The following is a 25,215-nucleotide window of genomic DNA, read 5'->3' as shown; positions in this document are numbered from 1 at the left end:
TCCCCCTGACCAAGGGCAGTACTGCCCTGGGGAGAGGCTAGGGAGTTTCTAGAAAAAGCCAGAAACAAGAATGCCATGAGAAATCTTCAGAATCTTCAGTTTTGTTTTGATTTGGGGCCATGTTCAGCTATGCTCGGGATTTACTCCTGGCTCTGTGCTCAGGGCTCATTCCTGGCAGTGCTCAGGGGACCCTGTGTGGTACTAGGGACTGAACCTGGGTAAGACGTATGCAAGGCAAGTGCCCTACCCCTGTATACTATCTCTCTGGCATAACAAAAACATTTTTTCTTGGTCACACCTGGAAGTGCTCAGGTCTTACTCCTAGCTCTGTGCTCAGGGCTCACTCCTGGTGGGACCTGGGGGACCCTCTGTGGTGCCAGGATCAAACCCAGTTGGCCACGTGCAAAAGTCAGTGCCCTTCCTGCTGTTCTAGTTCTCTGTCTCTCAAAATAGTTTGAATAAATGCCATACCCTGTGGTGCTGGTGGGTGTGGGATTACTTCCAGCACTACTTGGGGGCCTTCAAGGCAGCACCCCAGCAGGGCTGGGGCAGATGCCAGCGGTAGAACTCGGGGCTCACGCATGCTAAACATGAGTATGTCCATGCCTCCAAGTGCTCAGAATATTAAATGTTGACAAGTTGAGGGAGATGAGTGGAAGAGATCCAGGGCAAAAAGTCCCAGTTAAAAGATCCCTAAGTGGTAGGGGACGGGCCAGTCCTTCTCATCCTCCATCCCCATGGGACCCTGGAGGTCATGCCCACGAACTGCCTTCAGCTGCTACTTAAGCCCCTTACGGGCCAGGATCCAGAGACACACAAAAGAATCTCCAAACTGAGGAGCTCGCTGCAGAGATTTCTCCAGACCCTAATTATCTAAAACTTTAGAATTCCAGGAGCACATGGCCGCTCTTGCGGCTGCGTGACATCTTATGCTATTCATAACAAACAGTAAAAAAAAAAAAGAGTATGGGGGAGAAGATACACACACACACACACACACAAAGAGTATGGGGGAGATTGTCTGCCATAGAGGTGGGGGGGAGTTTGGGGGGAATACTGGGGATTCTGGTGGTAGAAGATGTGCACTGATGGAGGGTTGGGTGATCAATCATTGTGTGGCTGAAACTCAAACAGGAAAGCTTTGTAACTGTATCTCATGATGATTTAAAAATCATAATAATTAAAAACATAATAAAATAAAATTATTCTGGATTAAAAAAAAGTAATGTGGAGTTCATGCACAATTCAATCAGTTTAAACAATGGCTGAATAAATAGCCACACTCCTACATTAAGAAAATAAAATGATCCCTCTGAGCCGGGGGGGGGGGGGGGCGGCATGGGCCTCATGGGAAGGGGGGCGTAATGGGGCGTCCTTCACGCCCGACCGAGGTCGCCAGCTGCCCCCCACGAGCGGCTCTCCGGCACAGCCACGACTCCAGAGCACAGAAACCAATCTCTTAACTATCTAACTTTTAATAGAAATTCTTCCAGGGTTAATAAGTAAAACAGCAGAAACCCAAAACCATCGCGGCCGTGCGACATCATTTTATTCTTAAACCAATCTATAGAAAGCAAATCATTTCGCAACGCTGTTTCAGCATATCTGATTGGGGGGGGTCGTAAACTCTAAACAATAACTGTGCATCTTCTATCGAAACAATGTATCTAGTCAAAGTAGATAGAGTATTAACTAGAACTCATCTGCCTCACAGGAATTGGGAGGGGTGGGAGGTGGGGTTCTATTGGGGTTCACGGTTAAAAATAAGTATTGGTAAAGGGAAATGTGTTTGATACATGACTGAGACCTAAACCCGAAAGCTCTGTAACTTTTCCCACAGTGATTCAATAAAGAAATAAACTATAAAAAAAATGATCCCTAAGTGGGGCCTGAAGTGATAGTACAGTGGGGAAGGTATTTACCTTGCACGCGGTCAACCAGGGTTCGATCCTCAGCATCTCCTATGGTGTCCTGGGCATAGACAGGAATAATTCATGAGTGCAGAGTCAGGAGTCACCCCTGAGCACCATCAAGTGTGGCCCTGAAAACAAACAAACTGGGTCCCCAAGCTCCCGTGTACAGCATGGTGGCTTTCGGCGTTGACCTAGCGCTGTGTATTTGTAAGTTGCTGCGTTTTGTTTTGTTATTTTTATTTTATTTTATTTTTTTGCTTTTTGGGTCACACCTGGCAATGCACAGGGGTTACTCCTGGCTCTGCGCTCAGGAATCACTCCTGGCGGTGCTCAGGGGACCATATGGGATGCTGGGAATCGAACTCAGGTCGGTTGCGTGCAAGGCAAACACCCTACCCGCTGTGCTATTGCTCCAGCCCCTTGTTTTGTTATTTTTAAATTTTCATCACAAGACGAAAAATGGTCACAGAAATAACTGTTAAACTAAAAGGACTGTGTTCATCTCACCTTATACATAATATTGCAGCAGCCCTAAAACGAATACAATGTCAATTATATTTTGCTGAAGATGTAAAACACCAATATTGGCAACCTGTTCAACACTTTTTAAGCGGGGAGCCAGAGCGATAGCACAGTGGGTAGCATGCTAGCCTGGCACAGAGGAAACTTGGATTCGATCCCTGGACCCCAGTATGGTCCCCTGAGCCCCCCAGGAATGACCCCTGAGCACAGAGCCAGGAGTAAGCCCTGAGCACTGTCAGGTGTGCCCCCCCCCAAAATTGGCCAGTTTGCCCCTTGTGTCCCTGCAAGAGCCGACACTCTCCATGCGGGATGGGGGCGTCTCTGAGTTGGTGGCGGGCTCAGGGTTGCCACCTCCTGGCTGAGCCCCCAAGCCCCCTGCGGGGGTTATGGCCTCCGCGTCCCCACAAGTGCTTCCTCCCTCTGTGCTGCTCATCTCTTCGTCCCAGCTGCCTTGGCTCAGCCCTGGCCACCTCCATGACGCCTGCAGTTCCTCCGCTGACCGTGCTTCTGGCCAGCTCATGCCAAGCTCCCGGAGAGACCACAGTGCCACCTCACGGAGTGCAGACCCCTGCGGACTGAGTGGGGTGAAGTGACCACCCCGAAAGTCTCCGCACCCCCATGCCCACCGCCCCCCACCCACAGCTCTGCACAGCCTGGCCAGCGGTGCTGCCCAGGGGGTGGGGGGTGTCTCTTGGGTCCCAGAGCTCAGTGATCAAGGTGGCGGCACCTGAAAGTGACAATTCAGCCCAGCCCACACTCCTGAGCGCTGACCCTCAGACCTCCCAGCCTCTCTCCAGGAAGCCCCGAACTCACATCCCCCCCTCAACTCTGTACTCCCAACCGGTCCCTTGCCTGGATTCTGGTCACTGGCTGCCCTCAGTGACAGAAGCAGGACCCAGAAGTGACCCTTTGGTCTTTCCCCCGCCCCACCTGTCTCCCTGACACGCACAACCCCCACCCATCCCATCCCCTCCCCCACCTCCCTTGCCTGCATCTTCCCAGCACTCTGGTGGACCCGCTCCTCCAGGCTCCTGCAGGACTGTCCCTCCCTGCTCCCGCCCTGCAGGCCAGGCTGTGATCACCGTGACTCCCCTGAGCCCCTGGGCCTCTGACCACGGCACCTGCTTGTCCCTCAATCTTCAAAGCCCTCTCTTGCTCCCACATTTATCTGGCATTTCCGGTTAAGCGGCACTGCCTCCAGGAAGACTTCCTTGACCACCCCACCCTGTGTCTCTGTAATCAGTTCTTGCCCAGGTCTCAACTGGACAGGACCCCATCAAAGATATGGCTACACTTATTCATTGGGGAGGTGGGGGAGGGGTCGGGACACAGCTGGAGATGCTCAGAACCACTCCTGGCTCTGCACTCAGGGATGACTCCTGGCAGTGCTCGGGGGACTATATGGGATGCCGGGAATTGAACCCAGGTCACTCGTGTGCGAGACAAACATCCTCCCGCTGTGCTCTTGCTCTGGCCTCCACTTACTCATGTTGGTGTCCCCAACTGGAGCGACAGAGCCGGGTGAGGGATGAAGCTATAGCAGAGACCTGGGGTTCAGCCCGGGGCTCACAGACTCCCGCCCTCTCCAAACGCTCTTGCTCTTATCTCTCGGCATACTTTGATTTGGGGCCATGGCAGGTGGGACCCCAGATGCAGGGTTCTACACGCGGAGCCCCTCCCCTCCCTTCAGAGTAGAGCCAGACACGCTCACGCTTTCAGGGGTGACCCAAGGTAGGGCCAGAGCCACAGCACAGTGGCTAGGGGACTTGCCTTGCACGCGGCCAACCTAGGTTCGATCCCCAGCATCCCATATAGTCCCCTGAGCACCACCAGGAGTGAATCCTGAGCACAGAGCCAGGAAAAAACCCTGAGCATCTCCAGGTGTGACCCAAAACAAACAACAAAAACGAGTGACCTAAGGCAGCCAAAGTGACAAAGAGGTCAGCTGTGAACGCCCCCTGGCCACACTGGACTCACAGGGGACTCACACTGGACTCCCGCTGGCAGGCTGAAGGTGACACTGGAAACTCCCCCTGCCCCTCCCTCCCCTTGCCCCTCCACCGCCTCTGAAGCCGGAGCTTGGACCCACAGATGTTTGCTTTAGACCCGGCTCTGCGCGTGCGCAGGACAGGGCTCGGCTGATTTGTGAGCACCATGGGGGTGGGTATCAACTCCCTGCTGTGCTCCTCTGCCCCCGTGTCAGGGGCGTCACCCCGAGGGGAGGGTGGCAATCAAAGGCTTAGTCCCAGCCCTCTCCGTAAACTGAACTACTGTCCCCGAGTTTTGACTCCGCTGGAGACAGTCCCTGGGGTCAGTGGGCCTCAGGAAATGGGGTCAGAAGGACCCCACCAACCATCATGGGCATCCTGGAGGGCTGCGCCTGCCTTGGGCCACTGGGAGGCCGTCCTGGGCAGCTCAGCAGGGGTGAAGGCCTCCCCTCGCCTGGGTCTGGGATGACAGGTGGACTCAGAAAGACCTACTGCTTTGCCCAAGCCACTTGCCACAGTGTCAGGGAGCACGGGAATGGGGCATGAGGGGGAGGAAGGGATAAGCACTAACCACCCTGGAGTGTGGCCCCCCTCAAACAAAAGTAAATTGAAAAGGGGACTTGAGAGATACCAGGAGTTAAGGGCCTTGCCCTGTGTGCAACCAACACCGGTTTGATCCCCGCCCCCCCCCCCCCCCCAGGTCTACCGAGCACCACCAGGAGTGATCCCTGAGCACAGAACCAGGAGGAAGCCCTGAGAGTCACTGGGTATGGCTCCCAAACCAAAAGCAATTTTTTAAAAGAGACTGAAGAGATAATACAGGGGTTAAGGCGCTCTCCTTGGCTGTGGCAGACCCAGTTTCAATTCCTGACACGACATTTGGACCCCTGAGTGCCGCCAGGAGTGATTCCTGAGCAGAGTCAGGAGTAAGCCCTGAGCACTGATGAATGTGGCCCAATTTCCCCCCACCCCCAAGAAATAAGGGGGCAGGGGGCAGCAAAGAAACCAGTTTTAGTTAACTTTGATCTCGTTTGTTTGAAACTTAAAAACATCCCCAATTCAGGAAACTCAAACAATGTGAATATTTTTTTCAGCTCTAAATTTAATGAAATCTAAATACAGATCAAGTGTTTGGGATAAAAATGTAGTATCTGAATTGAGCTGCAAGTGCAACATTCTCACACGATTCCAAAAGACAGAACAGCCCATCAGGAAGTTTCTATTCTAGTGGTTGCATTGCAATAGGGCTGGAGAGATTGTACAATGAGGAGGGCACTTGCCTTGTATGTGGTGGGCCTGGGTTCAATTCCCAGGGCCCCTGGTATGGTGCCCGAAGCCCACCAGGAGTGATTCCTGAATGCATAGCAGGAGTAAGCCCTGAACACAGCGGGTGAGCTATTACCCCCCCCCCCCCCAATAAATATAGAGTGGCTATGACAATAGTTTGGCATATGGAACTAAATGTGTTATTTTAAAAATTGAGGCGGAGTGTGATTGCTATAAGAGAATGTGCCTAGCGTGTGAGACTCGGAGCTCCATCCCCAGACCACCAGGCCACACCCGGGGCCAGCATTGCTGTTGGGGTGACCCAGGCAGGGCCCCTCCCCGCTGCCCCCAGCAGCCCTGGCTGTGGTCCCTGGAAAGAGCCAATATGTCTTGTTAATTTAATTCTGGTGTCCGAGTGACGCACAGCAGGAAGGGCTCTTGCCTTGCTGGGTGCCATCTCCAGCCCCCCATATAGTCCCCTGATGCCTGAGCATCACTGGCCCAAAAACAGAAAAAACAAAAACTGTCTCTTGTTAATTTTCTTTTTTGTTTTGGGGCTTACTTCTGGATCTACGCTCAGGGATCACGATCCCTATGCATTGGGATAGTCTTGGGGGACTATTTGGGGTGCCAGGGAATGAACCCGGGTCCACCACGTGCAAGGCCAGCGAGCGCCTTCCCCTCTGTGCTTGGGCTCCCAGCAATCCTTAATTTCCCTGATGCGCCTGGACGGAATTCAAGACTCCCGGTAAAGCGGGTAGGGCGTTTGCCTTGCACGCGGTCGACCCGGGTTGGATTCTCAGCATTCCATCTGGTCCCCGGAGCACTGCCAGGAATAATTCCTGAGTGCAGAGCTAGGAGTAACCTCTGTACATCGCCGGGTGTGACCCAAAAAGGAAAAAAAAAAAAAAAAAAAGACTTCGGGTCCTTGCCATTCCGTTTCTTCCCAACAGGTGGCGCCAGACCCCTCCCAGAGGTTTGACCTTGGGCGCTGGCCTGGCGCTTTGTCCTGCTTCCCTGCTGGCCTGTCCCTCCAGGGCCAGACCAGGAGCTGGGGGACAGAGGCTGAGACCCACCACGGCCGCCGTGGAGATGGCAGGGCGCTGGGAGCAGGAGCCTGGAGCTGGGGTGCAGATCCAGCCAAGATCTTGCCTAAGAGACTCCCCCTGCCCCCAGCCTGGCTCCGACCTTCCTCATCAGAGGAGAGAAGGAACTTGGGGGTCACAGATCAGGAACCCAGAGAACGAGGCCTGGTTCCCAGGACGAGGCCCAAGGACTGGGCTGAGGCGGGCGCCAAACCCTGCTTCCCACCCAATCAGGGGGAATTTCACTCTGGACAGCCATATGTGAGGACTTGGTGGGGTGGGGAAGCTAGGGAGGACTCCAGAAACAGTGCTCCCTCAGCGGGCCTCCTGTTCCCCCAGAGGTCAGAGTTTGGGGCGAACCAGGGTGTAACTCAGCTGGCGGTCACGGCCTGTGTTCCCACAGGGAAGGCAGCTGGAGGGTCTGACCCAGGCCTTGGGTCCTGAGGGGCACGTCGACGCTCCCTCATGGCTCTCTTTCCTTGAACCCCAGGCTTTTGGCAGGGCGGGGGCTGGGGTGGGAGGGATCGGGCTACCCAGGACCCAGGCCTCATTCCAGGTCTGTCTCAATCCTGACCCCTGAGGGGAGGGACTTTTGCAGGACTTGGGCACCCAACCTCTCCTCAGGACAAAGTGCAGTGCTTCCGCCTGGCTGGCTCCCCCCCTCCACCCCGCTGACTCCCCCTCCCCCCCAGGCAGGGGAACCGTGAGAACACAGCATGGGGGCTTCCAGCCTTGGCCAGGAGGGGATGGCTTGCACAGTCAGGGGCTCCTCTGGGCTGCGGGTCTTGGAGAGGTGAGAAACAACACATAAAGAGTCCCCTGAGCCTGTGAAGCTGAGAGCCAGGGCCACCCACCAGCCAGCCCATCCCAGAGGCTGCCACCTTTGTCCCCGCTCACCCCTGGGGGCCTCTGTTCGGACCCCTGCTCACCTCTGGGGACCCCTGTCCAGACTCCCACTCATCTCTGGGGGCCTCTGTCTGGAGCCCCGCTCACCCCTGGGGCTCTGTTCAGATGCCCACTTGCCCCTGGGTGCTCTATCCAGACCCCTGCTCAGTCCTGGGGTCATCTGTCCAGACCCTTGATCACCCTGGGGGCCTCCGTCTGGACCCCTGCTCACCCTGGGGGCATCTGTCCAGACCCTTGCTCACCCTGGGGGCCTCTGTCTGGACCTCGGCTTGCCCCTGGGGGTCCCTGCAGGACCCAGGTGAATGGGACCATCGGACGCTGTCTCTCTTAGCGCTGCAGTGCTATCAGTTTTTGCGACAGCAGCAGCTTACATCCAATTAGGGGTGGTGGCACACCCTGCGCCTGGTTGGTGCCCGGGTGCCTGCCTGGGCCCAGCTGGCGGTCTCTCCCAATGTCCCGCACTCAGGGCACTCAGGGATCACTCGCCACCTCCAGAGTCCCCGCTGCAGACCGCTTCACCCCAACACGTGCCTGAGTCTGCTGTTGGCCACGAATCGTTCCTCAGAGGGACGAGCTGAAGCACCTCGTTCCCATTCTGGGAGCGAGACTTAAAATCCGCCCCCCCCAAAAAAATTCCAGCAAATTAGAGATGACAGTACACCCCACGATTTCCCAGAAAACTAGCTTTTATTAGTCAGGGCTGTAACTCAGGAGTTGAGCAGACTTTGCCAGGGCGAGGCCCTGAGTTCGATCCTTGGCACCGCACCCAGCAAACACCATGCCAGCCTTTCCGTTTACCGTCTCCCAGGCCCCAAAGGCTGGCAGGAGATTCCACAGTTGAGCTTGGCATGTGGAGGGTCCCGCCTTGTAACTGGAAAAAGCTCCCTCCCTTTCTCCCGCCAAAAAAATAACACTCCCAACCAAATCATCCCCCAGAGAAACGGACAGAGTCCTGGAGTCATCTGTCCAGACCCCCAGGGTAGAAAATGCGGCAGCTTCTGAACTCCCCGACACTGGTGTCCTGAAAGCAGATGCCACAGCGATCCAGCTAGTTATTGCTGGCGGCGGCCGGCGGCCGTGGGTCGGGGAGGATCCCCGGATGCGTGGGCCAAGCTTGCATTATTCCAGGGATATCTGCTGCTAACACCCCCAAGGATGACTGCCACATGCTGTCCCCAAGAGGCCTGGAGACACACGGGACCAGGCTCCCCGGGAAAGCAGTAACAAGGCACTGAGCAGGGTGGGCCCATAAACTGCACCATCAGAGAAATCATGACCGCCAGATCTAGAGCCGCCCACCCCGCCCCCACAGTGCCCATCTGCATTCCTGGGGAATGAATGGGCTGATTTAGCGACTTCCCTTAGCCAGGGGCTGCTCTGCTGCGGCCCAGCCCCCGACCTCTCCAGGCGAGCAAGAAGGTGAGGTTGGGTGGGGTGCCCTCCCCTAGTGCGCAGATGTCCATTCTGGCTTGTAGGGGACCATCATCAGCCCCGTCTGACTCACGGTCGCCGGTCAAATGTGGCACCTCTGGGCTGAATTTGCTTTGACCCTGGGCTAGGGTCCGGAGCCGCTGCAAGTCCCGGCTCTCAGCTTCTTACTCCGGACCTGCCTTGTGCTGGGGCCGTGGGCAGACCTGGCACCTTCAGCGCGAGGAAGTGGGGGGCACTTTCTTCCCAGCTCGCCGCTCTCTGTGTCCTGGGCCTGGAGAGATGCCCAGGGCTGGCTCGGGCACCAGCGGCCTCGGGCACAGCAGGTTTTATTGGGGCTTGCTGGGAGCCAGGTTCCAAGAAGACGGTCCTTGGCTCTGGGAGCGTCTTCCAAGATGGGCAGGGAGAAGGGCAGGGCCCGCCAGAGGGGTCACGGTTAGCACTTTGGGTGGAACAATTCTGGGCTTGTTGGAGGCTGTTCTGTGCTCTGTGAGGTGCAGCCACAATGCCAGGAATTACTGCATCTTCTCCAATTCTAAGTGCCTTCTCCAACACACACAGTTACAGCACCTCTCCAACACACATGTGCTAGGTTACAGCACCACCCCCCCACACACACATACACACACACACACACACACACAGAGTTCTGGGGTGTGTTCGCCCCCTCGTGTGTTTAGGGCTCAGAGGCCAAGTGACATGCCAAAGTCTGCACCTCCAAATCTGGTGACTTCCGGTGAGGGGTTTTCTTCTGTTTTCCTTATGCAAACATGTCCGAGGTCCCACGGCACAGCACAGCCGGAGACACGAGGCACGGAGCGACATCCTGCCGATGCTTGGGGTCAGGGAGCGAGCAAGGAGGCCAGGGCTGATGCTTTCCTGGGCCCTGCCTGGCTGGCTGCTGTCAGGGTGCAGCCCCTCCACACAGGGGCCCGGGAGGCACAGCCGGCCCCCGGCTCCAGGCCAGCGCTGGCAGGTGGGGTCAGCTTCATCTTGGCTCTCCCGTGGGCTCCGTGGCCATGGCTCCTTCGCAGGCTTGGGAGCTTTTGGCGAGTTCGTCACAGTCTCCGTTGGGGATGATGGCAGTCAGGGCCAGCTCCTCCTCAGGGTCCCTGCAGTGACCTGGAAACGGCAAGGGAGTCACCGGGGAAAGCAGTTTAGGTGGGGGTGGGGAGTGGGAGGACACGGTAGGCAGGAGCCCTGGCGAGTTACAAACACCCACATCTACATCAAAATCTTTAAAAGTGCTGGGGCAGGTAAGGCCATGTCCATAGCTGACCCGGGTTTGATCTCCGGTATCTCATATGGTTTCCCGAGCACTGCCAGGAGTGATTCCTGAGTGCAGAGCCAGGAGAAATCCCTGAGCATCACCAGATGTGGCCCCAAAGCAAAACAAAAAATTAAATCAAAATGTTCCCAGACATTGCCAAATGTTTCTTGGGGGAACAAAAATCACACCCTGTACCCCACCCATAGCTGGAGTGATAGCACAGCGGTAGGGCGTTCGCCTTACAAGCGGCCAACATGGCCGACCCGAGTTCGATTCCTCCGCCCCTCTCGGAGAGCCCGGCAAGCTACCGAGAGTATTCGATATGCCAGACACAGTAACAACAAAGTCTCCAATGGAGACGTTACTGGGCCCGCTCGAGCAAATCGATGATCAACGGGAGGGCCTTTACCTTTACCTTTACCTTACCCCACCCACTAATCTGCCATTTAATATAAATAAGAAACTAGTTATGTAATTTTGAAAGTCAAATGTTTATCAGACTACATAGAAATATAGGTGAGGGGCCGAAGCAATAGGACAGTGAGGAGGGTGCTTGCCTTGCATGCAGATGACCCAGGTTCAATGCCCTGCATCCCATGTGGTCCTACAAGCACCATCAGGAGAGATTCCTGAGTGCAGAGCCAGGAATAACCTCTGAGCATCACCAAGTGTGACCCAAAATAAACAACAACAAAATTTTTTTCGTTTTTTTTCTTTTGCCTTTTTGGGTCATACCCAGCGATGCTCAGGGGTCACTCCTGGCTCTGCACTCAGGAATTACTCCTGGCGGTGCTTGGGGGACCATATGGGATGCTGGGAATCGAACCTGGGTCAGCCGCGTGCATGCCCTACCCATTGCGCTATCGCTCCGGCCCCACAAAATTTTTTGCAGGTATATCTTCCCTGCACCTGGGATTTCATTCTAAAGAAATAAGTAGGAGAAACGGGAGGGACAGTACAGGGGTGAGGGCACACGCCTTACTGACCCCATTGGATTCCCAGAACCACATGGTCTCCTGAGCATTGCGGGGGTTCACCTGGAAGCCCCAAACACCTCTGGTTGCGGTGTGCTGGAGGTCACTCTGCGTGGTGGCACCAGTGAATGTGATGGGTGATGTGGGCAGTGCCCTGGGGTGGGACTGACAGCCTCATGCATGCCTGCCCGGGGCTGATTGTGTCTAAGGGGTTCGAATCCCACAGAGGGATGGACCAACGAGAGCGTGGCTCAGCCCCAGGATGGGGGGGGGCAGATGTTCAAAATGATGGTGAGCCGCGTCTCTGGTTCAGGGGTGCAGCACCCCCAATACTGCCAAAGAAACTAGTCGGGAATCCCACAGACAGACGCACAAGCAGAAACGGAACAAGCTGGACAGAGCTGTGGAATCCTTCAGCGTCACACCCCACTGCAATGTAATCTGAGAGTTTTACAGGGTGTTGGCAGGGGCAGGCACAGCGTGCCCGGCTGTCTGTGCAGATTCATACAAGTGCACAGGAAGTGACAAGAACCTCGACAAAGGAAAAAATAAAAAGTCCTAGAAGATGCTGGCGGCAGAACATCTGGGCTGCGGAATATGGCAGTCACACAAAGTTATGGGTGAAGAAAGCAGATTCCAAAGTAGCATACAAAAATGCACACTGGGTGGGGGGGGTCGGGGGCGTATTACGGAGGGGAGGGTGCCTGCCTTGCACGCGGCCGACTGGAGCTCGATCCTCGCCATCCCATACCGGGTTCTGAGCACTGCCAGGAGTAACCCCTGAGCACTGCCTGGGTAGCAGCGTGCAATGAGCACAATGGCTAAACAACAACAACAACAACAAAAGACACACATGCTAACATACTGGCTGGGACAGGACCTTCCCTGTCCCCACAGTGCCACTCTCCAGACTTCTCTTCTCAGACAGTCACTCTTCCTGAGAGACTTAGATCTGGGGGCCCCGTCTGGTTCCAACTGTCCCCTCTACGTCGCCCCAACCGCTTTAATAATTTGAATAATTAGGGGATGACCCCTAATTATTTTTAATAATTAGGGGTATTTTTAATAATTAGGGGATGAACTTCCAAGTGGTACTCAGGAGGTAGGAGGCTACTGCTAGTTCGGGCCCAGCAGTGCTAGGGACCACCAGGGTGCCCAGCAGTGCTCAGTAAGTCGTGAGGTGCTGGGGACTGAACTCAGGTCCTTAAGCGTTCGAGTCAGGCACCTGACCCCTACACTATCCTCCGGCTGACCCACACTCAGGGGTTACTCCTAGCTCTGCAGTCAGAGATCACTCATCAGGGGACCATATGGGATGCCGGGATCGAACCCGGGTTAGTACATGCAAGGTAAGTGCTCCACCTGCTGTACTATTTCTCTAATCTCCACCTCACTTTTTTAGGGAGGGGTTGTTTTGGGGCTACACCTGGGTTTGCTCAGGGGCTACTCCTGGCTTTGGGCTCAGAAATCACTTCTGAAAGGGCTCGTGGGAGCATATGTGGTGCCAGGGATCAAACCCTGGTCAGCTGTATGCAACGTAAGTGTCCTAGTCACTGTTCTATCTCTCTGCTCTCCCCACAACCCTCTCTGCAGGGGCCCTGGTCTGAGTATGACCTCAGCACAGGAGGATTTGCTCAGGGAGTTTCCGCTCATGGTCATCCTGCTTCTCTTTTACAAAGCTTAACTTTGAGATAGTACAGCAGAAGGCACTTGCCTTGCAAGCCGCCCTCTGGCTTTGATCCCTGACACCACATAGCATTCCCCAATTCCCTCCATGAGTGATCCCTGAGCATAGCCATGTGTAATTCAAAAATTTTTTTGGGCCTGGAGCGATAGCACAGCGGGTAAGGCGTTTGCCTTGCACGCGGCCAACCCAGGTTCAATTTCCAGCATCCCAGATGGTCCCCCAAACACTGCTAGGAGTAATTCCTGAGTGCAAAACCAGGAGTAACCCCTGTACATCTCCGGGTGTGACCCAAAAAGCCAAAAAAAATTTTTTTTTAGAAAGGTCCAGAGATCAAAGAGACAGACAGGGTTAAGGCACTTTCCTTGCACACAGCCAATCCCAGTTCAATCCCTGACACCAACGGGTATGGTCCCCTAGCACCCCAAGGAATAAGAGCATCACTGCCAGATGTGGCATCAAACCAAAACAGACTAACCAACCAGATAAAAGTCCGGCAGTCCGGGGCAAACGGCGGCTGGACACTCTTACTCAGGTTGGGATGCTGCGAGGCGCCAGCATGTAAGTGGTAGAACCTGGACAAGCCCCGCCCACAAACCAGCCCCGCCCTCACCATAGCCCCGCCCACAGCGACAGTCCCGCCCTCGCCCATAGCCCCACCCACACAAGCAGCCCCACAGCCCCACCTTCGCCATGGCCCCGCCCACAAGACAATCCTGCCCTCGCTATAGGCCCGCCCATACAAATAGCCCCGCCCTCACCATAGCCCCACCCACACAAGCAGCCCCACAGCCCCACATTCGCCATGGCCCCGCCCACAAGACAGTCCCGTTCTTGCCATAGGCCCGACCACACAAACAGTCCCGCCCTCTCCCATGGCCCCGCCCACATAGAGAACCCAGCCCTCACCACCTTTAGGCGGGTCACTCTGGGCCTGGAGCTCTGCTATGTGTCCCGCAGCCTGGTGGCACCCCTCCCTTGGCATGGCTCTCCGGAGGGTGCATCCTGCAGGCTGAAGGCCACCGTCTTCACATGGCCGCCCCCCGTCACCCTTGGCTCCCAAGGGCCAGAAGCATGGCATACTCACCCTGCGCTGGCCCACCGGGAGAAGTGGCCTCTGCATCCTTCCGCCGGCTCCAGGGACCCCAGGCAAAGCACGCCAGCAGGGCCGGGAGGCCCCGTCTCTCCCAGGCTCCTTCTGCTGAAGAACAAAGTCCCAGAGGCAGCGGGTCAGAGGCGCCTGACATGACCGAGTTTCTGTTCAACCAACAGTATCAGCTGTGGACCACCCTCGTTTCCTCGCCCGATGGGAAACACACGGGCTCTGGTGCGTCAAGCAGTGTTCCTGTACTTCAACCCTGCCCCGAGGTCGCTTTATACCAGCAACCTCTCCATCCTCACAAGAAAACCTACCAGGACCCCCACCTGTGCCAGAAGCCACAGCAACAAAAAGAAGGACACAAAATGAATCGCAATCCCTGGGCAGCCTAGAAAATCCGCACAGAGCTGGTATTTCCTCTGAGTGTCCACTTCAGATGATTTCTTCACAGGGAGAGCTCATTTTTTTTATAATCATGCTCAGATTAGAAAAAATTATAAAATCTGAGCTATTGCCTGTTGATGCTATTTTCTTTTTTATAATTTGAGAACTGGGTCTCATTTGAGAGCCCAGACTCTCTGGATTGAAATCAACAGGAACAACCTTTAAAAACAAAAGGTCGCCAGGGTGCCAAGACACAGAAAATCCTTGCTGGCAAATCCTTACTGGAGCCTGTTGACTCTTTGTGCCCCATTCTGACCAGTCTGGAACCTTCATTTTCCAAAGCGAAGGCATCTGGGCTAGGCCCAGACTGGGCTCGGTGACAGGGCACTGCCTAGAAGGGGGGGAAACCCCAAGGCGTAAGAACAAGCTTCCAGGCCACGAGAAAAGAAACTGGGAAACTTTTGAAAGTCAGAAGCAACTGCTAGCAAAATCTTAGCAACCTGAATCCACTGGTTGTCAGGGCAGTGGTTCTGCCCACAGAATTCTGGGGATGAAGTTCCTAACACACCCTTGTCCTTCAGTCATTAGAAAATGGTTTCATGTCACTCAGCATGCTTTTATAAAAGTAGGAAAGAGTTCACAGTAGAGAATGCTTCCTCTGCAAAGGGGTAAAACTCCCTGTGTTCATGTTTCAAAGACACACACACACACACACACACACACACACACACACACACAGCATGCAGGGCAGGGTGTCAGGAAATGGCAGCAACACAGTGGGGATTAAACTCCTAAGGGAAGAGCACAACGTATATGGTAAGAGGTTGAGGCGGCAGCGGGGTGCGGGTTCTGGGGTCTCACTTTTGAACTGACTGGGGAGTTAGGGAAGACTTCCTGGAGGAGAAGGCCTGTCCTCGGTGACGGGATTGCTCAGAGGAAAGAAAGGGAGACAGAGATGATGTGTTAGAAAGTCTAGACGGCCAGTTAGGGCTGGGCTATGGGGAGCCCAAGGGTGTTCCTTGGGGACAAGAGTTTCCAATAACCAGAACTCAGAAATAAAAAACACTTGCTCAACAGCGGCAGACAATCTCCCGCCTTGGGGGCCAGGTTGGGGCAGGGCCCGGCAGTGACCAGGAGGACAGACAGTTCCTCTGGGCCGCCGCTGGAGTCTTTCAGGACTGTGAACTGTGGAGCGAATTTTAGATGCGGCGGCTTCCTCCCAGCCTCGGTCAAAAGGGGACGCAGCATGGGTGGAGGGTGTTCGGGCCGGCAGTGGAGCTGGGAAACAGGTGGGTCTGTGACATTCATGCCATCACAGGCTCTTGGAACCCTCCTGCCCCGCAGCCTGGCAACTGAAGTGTGGGTTAACACCCGGGGGGAGGGAGCATGGTCTGGTTACCCTTGGCAGGAAGGATTGGCAGAGGCCGGAGGAAAGGTTCTGTGTGTGTGTGTGTGTGTGTGTGTGTGTATGTGTGTGTAGGGGGTGTATGTGGTGTGTATGGGTGTGTGTGGTATGTGTGGGGTGTGTGTGAGGTGTGTATGCTGCTGTGTGTGTGTAGGGTTTGGGGCTGTTTGTGTGGTATGGGTGGGGTGTGTGATTGGTATGTGTGTGTGGAGTGTGGGGTGTGTGTGTATGTGTGGGGTGGAGGTGTGTATGGTGCATGTGGAGTGGTGTGGGGTTTGTGTATGTATGATGTATGTGGGATATGTGGGGGTGTATGTGTATGTGTATGTGTGGTGTGGGGTACGTATGTATAATGTTTGTGGGGTGTTGTGGGGTGTATGGGAGGTATGCGGTATGTGTGGGGGGTGTGTGTGGTGTGTGGGGGGGTATGTGGGATGTGGGGTGTGTATGTGTGGCATGTTTGGGGTGTGTGTGGTGTGTGTGTTATGTGGGATGTGTGTGGGGGGTGTGGGGTGTGTGTGGGATATGTGGGGCTGTATGTGCATGTGTGGTGTGGGGTACGTGTGTATGATGTTTGTGGGGTGGTATGGGGTGTGTATGTGGTGTGTGTGGTGTGTGTGGGGTATGTGTGGGGTGTGTGGGTGTGTGTGGTGTGTTGGGGGTGTGTATACAGTGTGTGGGAGTGTGCGTGTGGTGTGTGTGGGGTGTGTGGGGTGTGGGGTGTGCGTGGGGTAAGTGTGGGGTGTGTAAATAGTGCGTGGGGGTGTGTATGTAGTGTGTGTGTGTGGTGTGTGGAGGCTAAGTGTGGGGTGTGTGTGCGCCTGTGTGTGTGTTGCGGACAGAGGCCCCGGGAGCTGCGCAATCGCCCCTGCAGCTGTCGTTCTGCAATTCAGCGCCGGGCTCCAGTCCAGGGGGCTCCCGGGGGCACCTGTCGGACCCGCGGCGGGGCCGGAGGAGGGTCTGCGCGCAGGAAGGCGTGTGTGGGGGGGCCGGGGAGACCCTCCCCCGCTCCCGCAGAGCCGGCGGGCGCCGTCCCCTCCCCGCGCCCCGCGCCCCGCGCCCGACCGACCCGACGGCGCCCGGCGCGCGCGCCCCCCGCGGGCTCACCTGGTGGCGCGGGGCCCGCGGCCCGCAGCGCGCGGCAGGCGGCCGCCCGGACGGCCAGGCTGGCGGCGGGCTGGTCGGGGCGGTAGGCGGCCGCCTGCACCGGGCCCCCCGCCTGGCGCCCGAACACGGCGCGCAGCAGCGCCTCGAGCCGCCGCAGGCCCGCGTCGTCGGGCCCCGGCTCGGCCACCAGCACGGCCACCAGCGCGGCGCCCGCCCGCCGCCGCCCGCGCACGTCCCGCAGCATCTCCCGCACGCGGCGCCGCGGCTCGGGGGCGGCCAGCGACGCGGCGCGGCACAGCACGAAGACGAGCGGCGAGCGGATGGCGCGGCCCCCCGGCGCCCCCGGCGCCCCCGGCCCCGCGGGCCCCGCCGCCGCCGCCGCCTCGGCCGGGAGCACCGCGCGCGCGAAGTCCCGCAGCAGCGCGCGGCTCGGCTCGCGCTCCCACAGCTCGCCCACCAGCAGCACCTGCCCGCCGCCGCCCGCCGCCGCCAGCAGCGCCCCGAGCCGCCCGGCCTCCGCCTCGCGCTCCATGCCCGCCGCCCGGCCAGCCGCCCGCCCGGCCCGGCCCGGCCCGGCCGCAGGACACGCCCCCGGGCCGCGCGCCTGACCCCGCGGCCCGCGCCCGGCCCCTCCCAGGCGCTCCCCGCGCCGGACGCCGCCGCCGCCGCGCGGCCGCCCGCCCCCCGCCCCCCCAGCCCCCGCCCACGCTCCCCTTCGCCACCCACTCCGCCACCCGTACCCCGCAGTCCCTCCCTGCCCCTCAGGTCATTCGCCTGCCTCCTCACTCATCGGCCACGCGTCTGTCCGGCACGTCAGTCCGTCCACTCGTCCCTCCTTCTGTTCCTCAGTCCGCCCACCTGTCCGTTCAGCTGTCTGTCCATCTATCCGTCCACCCATTTATCCGGCTGTCCATCCATTCGTCTCTTCGTCCGCTGTCTGTTCATCCTTCCGTTCATCTGTTCATCCTACTATCCATCCACCCACTTATCCATCTGTCCATCCATCCATCCGTCTATACACTGTCCATCTATCCATTCACCTGTTCATCTATCTATCCATGCATCCATCCATTTATCCATCTGTCCACCCATCCATCCATCCGTCCACTGTCTGTCCATCCATTCATCTGTTCATCCATCCATCCATTTATCCATCTATCCTTCCATCCATCCATCCGTCCATTGTCTGTCCATCCATTCATCTGTTCATCTATCCATGCATCCATCCATTTATCCATCTGTCCATCCATCCATCCATCTGTCCACTGTCTGTCCATCCATTCATCTGTTCATCCATCCATCCATTTATCCATCTGTCCATCCATCCATCCATCCATTCGTCTGCTGTCTGTCCATCCATTCATCTCTTCATCCATCCATCCATCCATTTATCCATCTGTCCACCCATCCATCTGTCTGTCCACTGCCTGTCCGTCCATCCATCCGCCCATCCATCTGTTCTTCCATCTGTCCTGTCCATCTATCCACCCATTCACCAGCCATTTATTATCCATGCATCATCTATCTATTCATCCATCATCCATATCCATCCATCTGTATCCACCCAACCATATCCACCCATCTTCATCCGTATAGACCCATCCACATCCACCCATCTATATCCAACCATATCCACCCACCCAGAGTGATAGCATAGCTGTAGAACGTTTTGCCTTGCACACAGGCTGACCTGGGTTCAATTCCTCTGCCCCTCTCGGAGAGCCCGGCAAGCTACAAGAGTATTCCGCCCGCACGGCAAAACCTGGCAAGCTCCTTGTGATGTATTCAATATGCCAAAAACAGTAACAGGTCTCACAATGGAGACGTTACTGGTGCCCGCTCGAGAAAACTGATGAACAATGAGAGAACAGTGCTACAGTGCTATCCACCCACCCATCCATCTGCCCGACTACCCCACCCAAGCATCACCCACTGAGCTCCTTCTTGATGCAAAGGTGGAGAAAGACAGGCGAGGATGTGAGCAAGTATACCTTCTTTCTGAGATCTGGAGATGTTTCTTAGGGCTCCACATGGTTTTAGGACAGGAGTTATTGGGGGGCAGGACCCGCTCCTCCTACCTGGGCAGCTTTGGGGTGGTGTGAGAGGGGGTGAGACCCAGAGAGAGGGATGGCGGGAGACCAGAGGGAGATTTACAGGACATTTTTTGGTGTTTCTTAATTCATCTTTGGGGCCTTCAGAGTCGAACAACATCGAGTCGTTGAGGGCTCTTTATGTGAACAAACACTTCCTGCACTCACTACCCTGGTGGTTGGAAAGTGAAATCCTGGAGGCTGACCATATGGTTCCCTGTAGAGCAGACTCGGGGGGCACTGTCAGGAGCGCAGGTCCGGAGCAGGGATGTTTCCTTCTCTTCCCAGGGTTCCAGGCCAGCCTTGTCCAGCAGAAGGCCGGGCCCTGGCCGCTGTGCGTGCTGTCATCCGTGTTGTCCAAGGTGGGCAGCCCCGGCCACACATGCTGGTCCCGAGCACTTGCAGTCTGGCTAGCGCACCTGAGGAATTCACATTGTCATTTCCTCTATTCCCCAGTAAGTGCAAAGAGCCCCCATGGTTGGTTCATGGCCGGCAGACCCTGAGGAAGGGAAGTCAAAACTTGGAGGCGACTCCTGCAAGCCCTCCTTGGAGACAGTGGGTGGCCTCAGCATCAGCATCTGGGGTTTGTAAAGGCAGCGGCATGGGAGGGGGGAGACAGAGAAAACACCTCACTCCCGACCTGTCCTCCACCTCCCTGCATCTCTAGGTCACTGTTGGCCAACGCCACCCCTCTCCGCTGTCTTGAAGCAGCTGCAGCAGCTGACATCAGGCCGGAGGGGGCTCCGGACCACAGGACCCACAGCCACTATTCCAGCCACCAGCCCTGCTGCCCAGAGCAAAGGGCTAGGGCAGGAGAAGGGTGACCAGTGGCAGGGGGTGAGGGTGGGGGTGGAGGTTCACGGGAATCACCACATTCAGGCTGCAGGGCCCAGGGACCCCCCAGTCATTTCCCAGGTCCCAACACAAGGCAAAAACCACAGCTGTAGCTTTTAACCCCTTCCATGCCCCACTGCCAGTCAAGGCAGCAGTTGCTCAGGGAACCTGGGCTCGTAGATCATTAGACTGTGCCAAGTGCCAAGAAAAGCTAAATGAATCCACACAGCAATTCAGAGCCCCTGCGAGGGTTACTGACTGCAGGTAATGAGGGCACGAGCACGGGGTCAAGTTTCCCTGGTTTTGCAAAGATCTAGACAAAAAGTTTGTGATTGGTAAAATTTTTCCATGTCACTAACATGGAGCAATTCAAGATTCAGGTTTTGTTCCAATCACATGTCCCTAATCTTACATTATCTTATTACTGTTGTTGTTGTTAGTTTTTGTTTTTGCTTTTTTCAGTACCAGGGCTGGAGTGATAGCACAGTGGTAGGGTGTTTGCATTGCATGTGGCCCGCCCGGCCGATCGGGGTTCGATTCCTGCACCCCTCTCGGAGAGCCCGGCAAGCTAACAAGAGTATCTCGCCTGCACGGCAAAGCCTGGCAAGCTACCTGTGATGTATTCGATATGCCAAACACAGTAACAACAAGTCTCACAATGGAGTCGTTACTGGGCCCGCTCGAGCACAACGGGAGGACAGTGCTACAGTGCCGTGCTACCAGGGATCAAACTCAGAGCCTTACACATGCTAAGCAAGTGCTCTAGCACCAAGCTATACCCCAACCCTCCTAATCTCAGCTGCATGATCCAAACTGGCAACTAAACTCCAGCAATCACATCTGGGTTCCAGGCAGCTAGACAGCAGAGGGCTGAGGAAGGAGGAAAAGTGAGGATGACTTCAGTCTCCCTCGACCTCCATGTATTTATTTGTACCACACTCGGTGGCACTCAAGGGCCATTCAGGGTCATTCCTAGTGGTACTGAGGGTACCAGGTAGGGATTTTTTTGGGGTCACATCTGGTAATGCGGTAATGCTCAGAGGTTACTCCTGGCTCTTCACTCAGAGCCTGGCGGTGCTCCAGGGACCTTATGGGATGCTGGAGATCGAACCCAGGTCAACCGCATGCAAGGCAAATGCTCTACCCGCTGTACTGTCGCTTCAGCCCTGATGCACCCTCGCCCTTGAGTCACATCACTGTCCCTGACTTTAAGTTTCTTAACAGCAACACTGGATTTAAAGTGAGAGTTGGATGATATTTTTATTTATTTTGGTTTTGGGGCCACACCTGACGATGCTCAGGGCTTACTCCTGGCTCTGCACTCAGGAATTACTCCTGGTGGTGCTCGGGGACCATATGGGATGCTGGGAATCGAACTCGGGTCGGCCGCGTGCAAGGCAAATGTCCTACCCGCTGTCCTGTCACTCGGGCCCCTGAATGATATTTAAATATCCAAGAGAACTGGGGGCCTAGGCTTGGCTTCTAGCAGGCCCAGGAGCGGGGCTCGTCGGGGCTTCCCTGTCCCGCTCTCTCTTTGAGAACTGTAGCACTGTCCTCCCATTGTTCATCGATTTGCTTGAGCGGGCACCAGTAACGTCTCCATTGTGAGACTTGCTGTTACTGTTTTTGGCATATCGAATATGTCACGGGTAGCTTGCCAGTTGAGAACATCAGGAGGGAAGTACACTGCACTAAGAGAAATAAACATGGGTGTGTGCACACCAACGGGCTCCAGTCCCAGGATTAAAGCCCTTCTAGATTCTTTCTGTTTTTTGCTTTTCCTGGTATTTGGGCCACACCTGGCGGTGCACAGGCTTCTCTGGCTCTGCGTTCAGGGGTTGCTCCCGGGAGACTCAGGGAGAAATTTGGGGGTGCCAGAGATCGAACCCAGGTCTGCCACATGCAAGGCAAGTGACTTACCTGCTGTGCTATCTGTCTGCCCCCCTAACATGATTCTTATTTAAGTAAAAGGCTCCAAGCAGTGTCCATCAAATACCTACTGGCCTATGTGGGCATGGGCAGAGTCATAGGGGAACTGCTAGTGGGGGGATTGTTCTTACCCCCAATCCCACCCCATCCCTTTGAGGAAGTCAAAGCAGCACCAGGCCAAAGAGGGAGTCTCCACTTTGCTATTTTTTCTTCTTTTTTATTTTTCGGTCACACCCAGTGGTGCTCAGGGGTTACCCCTGCTTCTGCACTTAGGAATCACTCCTGGAGGTGTTGGGGGCACCAAACGGGATGCCGGGGATCGAACCTGGGTCTGCTGCGTGCAAGGCAAAAATGCCTTCCCCGCTGTCCTGCGGCTCTGGCCCCAGGTCAGGTATTTTTGTTCTTGCAGGTGGGAAAGCCACATGCGCACCTCCTGCCCTATTTATTCCCTAAGTCTCCATTCCCGGGTGACTTTTCCAAACTTTCCAAGCTGTGGGTTCCCAGAGGGGCGGGTGCTAAGAAGTCCGGAGTCCAGTCGGCTCAGTTTGTCTTTCCCAGTGCTATTTACATGGCAAAGATTCAGGTATTAGATTAACAGGAGAACACAAAGACCTTAGGGGAAGAAAAAGGGCAGAATGCCAAGAATATTTCTTCCTCCTCTCTGCCCAAGGCCTAGAAAATATCATAAAACAAATAGGCCTTTCCTTCAATCTCTGGTGTTTCAATGAAGGTGTAAAGTGACCCAGGGCTTTCTGAAGCTGAGGTGAGCTGCCGCTGGGTGCTGGGTGAGGAGAGAGATGGTGCAGAAAACAAGACCAACGTCAGATGTGCCATTTTCTCTCTTCTGGATCCTTCCTTCCTCAGCCCTTCTCCTTCCCTTCTGCCCCACCAACCCCCCTCCCACAGCCCCACCTCCCCAACCCCCTTTGCCTCACCCCTCCATCCACAGGCTTCACTCAGGGCATTGGGAGGGAGAGGGGTGTGGAAGGTAAGGGAGGCCATGAGGGGAAGCAAATTGGGGGAGCTCCTGGGGTCTGAGGAGGAATGAAGGTTGAGTGACGGTTTAAAACTGGACCTGCTGGGGCCAGAGAGATAGTACAGTGGGTAGAGCGTTTGCCTTGCACACGGCCGACCTGGGTTCAATCCCCCAATCCCCAGCATCTCATATGGTCCCCCAACCACCACCAGGAGTAATTCCTGAGTGCAGAGCCAGGAGTAACCCCTGAGCATCGCTGGGTCACTGTCACTGTCCTCCCGTTGTTCATTGAGTTGCTCGAGCAGGCCCAGTAACGTCTCCATTGTGAGATTTGTTATTGTGTTTGGCATATCGAATACGTCACGGGGAGTTTGCCAGGAATTGCTGGGTGGGCGAGATACTCTCAGTAGCTTGCTGGGCTCTCCGAGAGCCAGGAGGAATCTAACTTTGCTCAGCCAGGTCAACCGTGTGCAAGGCAAATGCCCTACCCGCTGTGCTATCGCTCCAGCCCAAGCATCACTGGGTGTGACACAAAAAACAAAAACAAAACAAAACAAAATCCCTCTGAACTGGACCTGCCATTCAGAACTGGCGTGAGTTGTCCGCCACTCAGGGTCCCCAGCACTGCCAAGGCCCAAGGTCACTCCTGAGCACAGAGGCAGGAAGAGCCCTGAGCAGTGCCCCCCCAAACCAAACATAAAATGAAGTGGAATAAAATTGGGCTGGAATGGAGAGAGGGTTCAGTAGGTAGTGGAGAGCTGGGGGACACAGGAAGGACAATGGGTGGGGGACTTCAGGACCACCAGTCACGGGGCACCTGGCCTGCATCGGACAAAGGGACCTTCAGGTAGTCATTCTTTTGGGGAGGAAAGGGTGGGGGTTTGTGCTCAGGGGCTATTTCTGGCTCTGTGCTCAGGAGTGACTTCTGGAGGTGTTCAGAGACCATACGGAAGGAAGGAAGGAAGGAAGGAAGGAAGGAAGGAAGGAAGGAAGGAAGGAAGGAAGTAGGGGAGGGACGGAAGGAAAGAAGGAGGGAGGGAGGGAAGGAAGGAAGAATGGAAGGGAGGGAAGGAAGGAAGGAAGGAAGGAAGGAAGGAAGGAAGTAGGGGAGGGACGGAAGGAAAGAAGGAAGGATGGAGGGAGGGAAGGAAGGATGGATGGAGGGAGGTAGGGAGGGAGGGAGGGAAGGGAAGAAGGGAGGGAGGGAGGGAATGAAGGGAGGGAGGGAGGGAATGAAGGAAGGAAGGACAGAAGGAAGGAAGAGGAAGGAGGGAGGGGGAGGGGGAGAGGGAGGGAGGGAGAAAGAGAAGCTATCACTGGAGAGGAAAGTTAGTACAGCAGGTAAGGTACTTGCTTTGCACAAGATTACCCAGATTCCATCCTCTGCAGCACATATGGTCTCCCGAGAACCACCAGGAGTGAACCCTGAGCACTAGTTGGAAGTAAGCCCTGAGAACAGTTGGATATGGACAAAAACAAAACTGAAGGAAAAGGAAGTAGGAGGTGGTGTGGTTGGGGGGAGGGAGAGTAAGACAGAAAGACAGAGAGATGGGGGGAGAGAGAGAGAGAGAGAGAGAGAGAGAGAGAGAGGCTACTTTATGATTCGGTCATTCCACTTCTGAGTATTTATCCAAAGAGAAGAAACCCGCTGACTTGCAGAGAGCTCCGTACCCCTCTGTTCCCCGCGGCACGGTGCATGACATCTAAGAAGCAGAAGCACAGAATTGTCCCTTGGTGGATGAGGGGATAAAGGAAAGGGGACAGGTAACCACAGAGGTTATTACTCAACCAAAGGAAACGACGAAATCTCGCTGCTGGCGACAGATGAAGCCCGAGGGCTGTGTGCTGAGCGATCGGTCCTCAGGCGGTGGAAGACAGATGCCCGAGGATCTTGAGCACAGGTGAAAGCTGAGAAGCAAGAACCCCCTGAACTCTCCAAAGACCAGACTGGCAGATGCCAGGAAAGAGATGTGGGTGGCAGATGAAAAGGCAGATGAGGGGGTGAGTCAAAGGGACAAACGTCCCGCTGTAAAGTCAGTAGGTGGATGCTGGACCCGCAGTTATCGGCTCCCTAGAGCAGATTTGAAACAGCCTGGAGCATGTTTGGAAGCCAAGAGGATGCTTGGGGCTGGGGAGAGCTGCGGGAGAAGCAGGCTAGAGCATCTTTGCACCCGGGAGGCCCAGATTCAGCTGCCAGGATCAGATTTTATTTGGGGGCCGGACACTATGTCCAACTTCAGCACAGGGGTCACTCCCAGTGGGACCACGAGGCGCTAGGATTGAACCTAGGTCTGCATACAACTCAAGGGCACCCTGTATATGTCCCTCAGGCAACGTCCGGCCTCGCGGCTTTAC

General features: G+C 55.8%; 1 protein-coding gene across 1 annotated transcript; it reads right to left on the bottom strand.

The window, feature by feature from the left end:
* Positions 1-8,354: 8,354 nt before the first annotated feature.
* Positions 8,355-17,566, bottom strand: CUNH2orf72 (chromosome unknown C2orf72 homolog). Its single transcript, XM_056120800.1, has 3 exons — positions 17,032-17,566; positions 14,124-14,237; positions 8,355-10,230 (listed from the first exon to the last, which is right to left on the bottom strand). The coding sequence occupies exons 1-3, from the start codon at positions 17,561-17,563 to the stop codon at positions 10,097-10,099; spliced, it is 780 nt and encodes a 259-aa protein (XP_055976775.1). The 5' UTR covers positions 17,564-17,566; the 3' UTR covers positions 8,355-10,096.
* Positions 17,567-25,215: the final 7,649 nt, after the last annotated feature.

The sequence above is a fragment of the Sorex fumeus genome, unplaced genomic scaffold (genome assembly GCF_029834395.1).
Source record: "Sorex fumeus unplaced genomic scaffold, SorFum_2.1 ptg000005l, whole genome shotgun sequence".
Taxonomy (NCBI): Eukaryota; Metazoa; Chordata; class Mammalia; order Eulipotyphla; family Soricidae; genus Sorex; species Sorex fumeus.
This window is presented reverse-complemented; position numbering and strand designations above follow the sequence as displayed.